The sequence below is a fragment of the Papaver somniferum genome, chromosome 1, assembly GCF_003573695.1.
Source record: "Papaver somniferum cultivar HN1 chromosome 1, ASM357369v1, whole genome shotgun sequence".
In the NCBI taxonomy this organism is placed as follows: domain Eukaryota; kingdom Viridiplantae; phylum Streptophyta; class Magnoliopsida; order Ranunculales; family Papaveraceae; genus Papaver; species Papaver somniferum.
In genome coordinates, this window is record NC_039358.1 from 87,701,652 (window position 1) to 87,707,192 (window position 5,541).

The following is a 5,541-nucleotide window of genomic DNA, read 5'->3' on the forward strand; positions in this document are numbered from 1 at the left end:
CCCTAGTGGACGAGTTATAGTCTCGTGAGGGTTTACATAGAGATCTACCCACAAAACGTACACAAAACTTCTAAAATCATCAATCTTCGTCGGAGAAATCCGAGTCGGATTCACCCACCATGAACTTCGAGGCATACTCTGGAATTTTAGATACTATGAAGTAATAACTTTCATCAAATGTGAATGCTTCCCCTTTTTCCTCCAAGTAGCGCGCTTTCACGACTTCGTGCTACAAAAATACGACACAAACTTACTTTGTTAGTGGTGTTTAATTGGAAGATCAAACAACATGGATTACGTAAAATCAACCACAAAAATACTTACAAATTGTTCAATGGACAAGCTAAAGTGGCTAGCGTTCAAAACACGATGTTGGATAGCTAAATAAGCAAGTATGACATTTTCGATGACTTGGACCCTATCATGGATTTGTTGAACACTTCTTCCATTCGGATTCCCAAAATCTTGCCTATATTTTGTACAAAAGGTTTTAGAATCTACCCTTATGGAGGACTGATTTTTTAGTTCGAATTCCAGCATACCATGCTTTGGTGATGGATAAATCTTAACTTGAATCAAATGATGTCATTGTTGTTTGCAGAGGTACTCGGAGAGTCGGAAAGAGTAGATGATGATATGAGCTTTGGAGAGTATATGTAAATACGTGTGTGTTGTTTTGTAGAGAGAACTAGTGTATTTATAGGATGGTGCCCAAATCTGGCCGTTGGGGTAGTCAATCAAAGTTGTACTTGCAAAATTTTGAATTTTGAACTCGTCGACTAGGTTTTTGTTTCCCCCGTATGCCGACCCTTTTTAGTCGTAAGAGTCGTAATTTTGTTACCTGATGGCTAATTGAATTTTCACACACATGAGAAGGTCATATTCTGCTGCATATAGTCGAGATATTTGTTTATTACAATGACGACTAACATATAGTCAGCTGGGTCCTATCATTGTTAAGATGACGACTATTGTCAATTCAGCACACAGTAAAAAAACCATATTCATTAAACATTAGTCGGTGTGATAGTGATTTAAGAAGATGCCGACTAACACCAGGTCGTCTAGGTCGTAATTTTCTTACCCCGACGATTACTAACTTTTTCACACACAGGAGAAAGTCAATTCCAACTGCCTGCTAATCGGCATGGTAGTGGTTTAATATTATGAAGACTAAAGTATAATCGGTTAGGTTGTAATGTTCTGAACGTGACGACTCTGGTCTGCCAGTTTACAACCTTGCCGCCTCTGGTTCAGTCGGCATTGTAACTAAAAAAAACCATTCATTCAACACCCTGCCGGCTAAATTATTGAAACTTAACATAGCTAAACATATTCATTCAACAACTAGAAATCCAAAATTTGTCCAAAATAAAAACACACGTCCCAACAACCTTAAAGAAATATTTGTCCAACCATTATCCTTAACAAATTGTCTAACACATAAAGAAACAAACTAGAAATTCATTCATTCACGACCACTACCACCACCACGATCCTGTTTAGCATTTTCTCGACGACCACTACCACTTACACGTTACGAGGCCTCTTTAGCTCAGCATTAGCTCGCTGGAACATTTATATGGCATCTTCATTGTCAACATTCCTAGCATAGTCAATGTGCTTAGTTTGCTCTTCAACCGACAAACGCTCTCCCCTATCTCTCGCGCCACACATCATTTTCACAAGGGTTTTTAAGTTCTCTTTCTATTTTCAATAAAACAACAAACAATTAATAAACTAATTCGATAATGTAATTTTAAAAAAAAAAAAAAAACTCTAAAATACTTACAAAATTCTTAAGACTTGTTGTAGGGTATTTCACGGTGTTCTTCCTCCTACGAGCCGGTTGTTCAACAATTTCTTCCCCAATCACAGTAGGACGAGCAAAACCCAAGTACCGCGACATGTAATTTTGCATGAGCTTCATGACCTTCGGTCATCTCGTCCAAAAGACTCAAATCAATTCTATGGTCACGTCTATCGTTCCAATAAGAAATCTCTGGTGGTGGACTGCAAACGACGTCAATAGTTTTTTGGGACGTGCTCCTTTCATTCCTTACCACTTTATAGAACGGGTCATCACTGGGATGGGGTACGTCTTAGACGTAACCCACTTGTTGCATTACTCGATGTGGATCGTACATTAAAAAAATTTGGGGATAAAACAAGGACCCTAGTAAAATGCAACATCATTTCTCTCTATGATTATTTTATATTTTCTATCATCTCGATACATATCAAATATTAACTTTTAAATCAAATTTAACTTTATCATTAATGTATTCGGCTAGAAGGTTCAATTAAGTTTTTATTTCTTGTACGTTGGTGCATATAGGTCTTAAGGATACCTACACCCACCAATTATCATTCCAAGAATAGATTCATTTTCATTTTCCATTTCCAATTACAATTTTCATGTTTTCCTATATCTGATCATTTGTACTTAAGATGCCCTTCAGAAGCCTCTCCCTTGTGCCTTACTCATAACAGCAGTAATTAATGCTTTTATGTCGGACTTATATCTCCAAATCCATTTAGATATGAGAGCTTTGAGAGCTTGTCTCAGATTTCTCACACCCAAATTAAACCACCCAGCCCTTTTGGTTTATACATTTTATCCCAGCACATCTTTAATTTGTTAAGAATTTTGTGGATAATGTTCACTATTTTCTTCTCCATTTCAATTAGAAGTATAAGTAAGGATAGATAGTAAGTGAGATAACTAGAGAGGTTGTTCCTGATTATTATGATTTTTTTTAATAGGAAAAGAAATTCATTAATAGTTAAGCTGAGTACATATTTAACCTCTCTTGAAAGAGAGATTTAAGCCAAAGAGGGCAATCCAGGTTCCAAGAAACTGAACTACTTATATGTCTTGCATCTTTTGCTAAAGTATCTGCAACATCGTTGGTTTCTCTAGGTACATGAGCATAGACCCAGCCATTAAAGTCTCTGAGTAAGGCCAGACAATCCCTAATGATTGCATTTGTTGTCCATTGAACTGATCCTAAACTACCATTTATTGCATTTAAATAGTCACCTTCTAAGTGTAATCTGCCAATGTGTTGCTCCGTAGCCCACTTTATTGCCTCCAAAGCTGCTATTGCTTCAGCTTTTTCTTCATCCTCCGCTACTCCCGGGATGCATCGTGCACTTTTGAAATTTCCTGCATCATCCATGCAAACTAGACCAGACCCCATAGTATGAGTATTCTTACAAATTGATCCATCAAAATTAATTTTGCTAAACGTGTTTGCAGGTGGAATCCAAGGAATTGGTATCATATGACTATTGTTATTTATGCCCCTTGTTAACTTCAACCCGGCATGACCGTTCCATTCTGAAATTGATTGCTTTATCTGCCTCACAAGGGTTTCAAGATGGATCTTTGCACTATCGAATACCACATCAGATCTTGTCTTCCATATATGCCATAATGTATAACCTGCAATTTCAATAAAATCTTGCTTACAACCTGCATTACTCCCATTAGTAAACCAACTGCATATCCAATCATACATAGATAAACCATTTACACTGCCTACAATATTAGTCTGTATAGAGTCCCAAACTTTTTTAGAAACATGACATTGTAGAAACAACTGATCCATACTTTCAATATCATTGGCGCAAAGGGGACATGTAGCATTTATGGTGTTTACAAACCTCGCCGCCTTATTTCTAACAGGTAGGCAGTTATGGACACACTTCCAAAGAAAGTGAACAATTTTGGGAGGAAGGTTAATTTTCCAAAATTGTTTCCAAGGGAAATTTGTTGTGCCTGATCATTATGATTTTTCCAGCCTTTAAAGATTACCTAGTCTTCCACTAAGCAAGCTTGTGTTCAATCATTTCTATCATTGTATCACACACAGAGTAAGCTTTAGGTATAACTCCCAAATTCTTCGGCTAGCAATTGTATACTTGCATGCACAAATGTTTGTCATTGTGCTTTTCTCATGTTTTGTTTTAGATTATTCAAATCCCCAAAAGACATAAGTATGACAATTCGACACCTTACTTCACTCTCTTCAGCCTTTAGAAATATGGTGGTGTCATGATTAAATTGGAGGTGAGACACTAATATTTCATTTTTTTACATGACATTGAAGTATTCTGTTCTTTCCCTTGCTGAAGCTTATTGCATTAGTTTGGATAAAAGTTCACTTACTAAAATAAATAAGAAATGTGATAATGAGTCACCTTGGCTTAACCCATTAGATGGTCTGCACTTTTCAGAAAAATATCCATTTACTAAAACTGACAAGTTTACTGACAGGGCATACCAAGCTATCCATCTTTGCAATTTTCCTCCAAACCCATGCTTCTCTAATATTTTGAACAATAACTCTGATATGCCATTTTCAAATTCCCTTCCCATGTTCACTTGGAATAATATTTCATGTCTTTGTTGCTTCAATCTTGCCCTTATACATTCACTTGTAATCAAGGCTGAAAACGCGAGGGTACCAAAATACACCACCAACTTTTTCTTAGGCAACCTGTATGGACAAACTTAAATATAATTCTGAGAGTTCAACTTAATGAATCTCAATCAAGGAAGAATATTATGAGTTATATCTCTTTCTCTAACAATCAGAAAGTTTACAGAGGCAAGTCCGTGAACCCGATGTGAAACTGAGAGTACTTGGTGATTCCAAAGATCAATTTCCAAGTATCAACCAAGTCGTATCCAACAAACAAGGATGGATATATATATACTTTAATGAAAAAATTATGATATTTCAATTATAAAGATAAACAATATAATACGGAAAAAGAAATAACACAGACACCAGAAGTTTTGTTAATTAGGAAACCGCAAATGTAGAAAAACCCTGGGACCTAGTCCAGATTGAACACCAAACTGTATTAAGCCGCTACATACACTATCCTACTACCAATTAACTTCGGAAGGGAATGAAGTTGAGACCGAATCAAACCTTCATATAAATTCAGTTATAGTCGCGCTCCTTACGCCTCTTGCATCCTAATAGGACTCCGCGCAATTGAATCCCTTAGCTGACATCACACCAACTAAGGGTTGCTTCAACTCAATTAAAGACTTTAAACCAATATTCCTTCCAATGATAAGCCTATATGCGTGGTTTCCTTTTTGATCGTAGATCAAGATGATGAAAATCGATAGCAATAGACAAAGTATAGCTAACCTCAAAATCCGGACTTAGCAACCCGAAGTGCAACCTAGATTATTATCCACCTCACAAGTATTAAATTTGTGGATCAACAAAGTCTGGAACGGAGAGAACTTTGATGATTTCTATCTATGATCTTGTTCAAGTGAGCATCTCAATAATCGAAAAAGATCAAGATTCTCGAGCTATCAGGTAAACAATAGCCGGACATGGCTTCACGAATCACTATGAAGTATTTGTAGTCGCTAAACCCTAAAATGGTTTTAAGAAGATGACGACTCTAGTTTGCAACTAGGACACACCAAGAAAAGTAGTGTCGAGATTCAAAGATCCTAGTTGTTTGAGGTTCCCCTTATATAGACATTCAAAGCATGTGTTGCTT

General features: G+C 36.6%; 1 protein-coding gene across 1 annotated transcript; it reads right to left on the reverse strand.

The window, feature by feature from the left end:
• Nucleotides 1-2,786: 2,786 nt before the first annotated feature.
• On the reverse strand, nucleotides 2,787-3,614 carry LOC113347202. Its single transcript, XM_026590810.1, has one exon. It carries the CDS (start codon nucleotides 3,612-3,614, stop codon nucleotides 2,787-2,789), a length of 828 nt encoding a protein of 275 aa, XP_026446595.1.
• Between the last annotated feature and the right edge of the window lie 1,927 nt (nucleotides 3,615-5,541).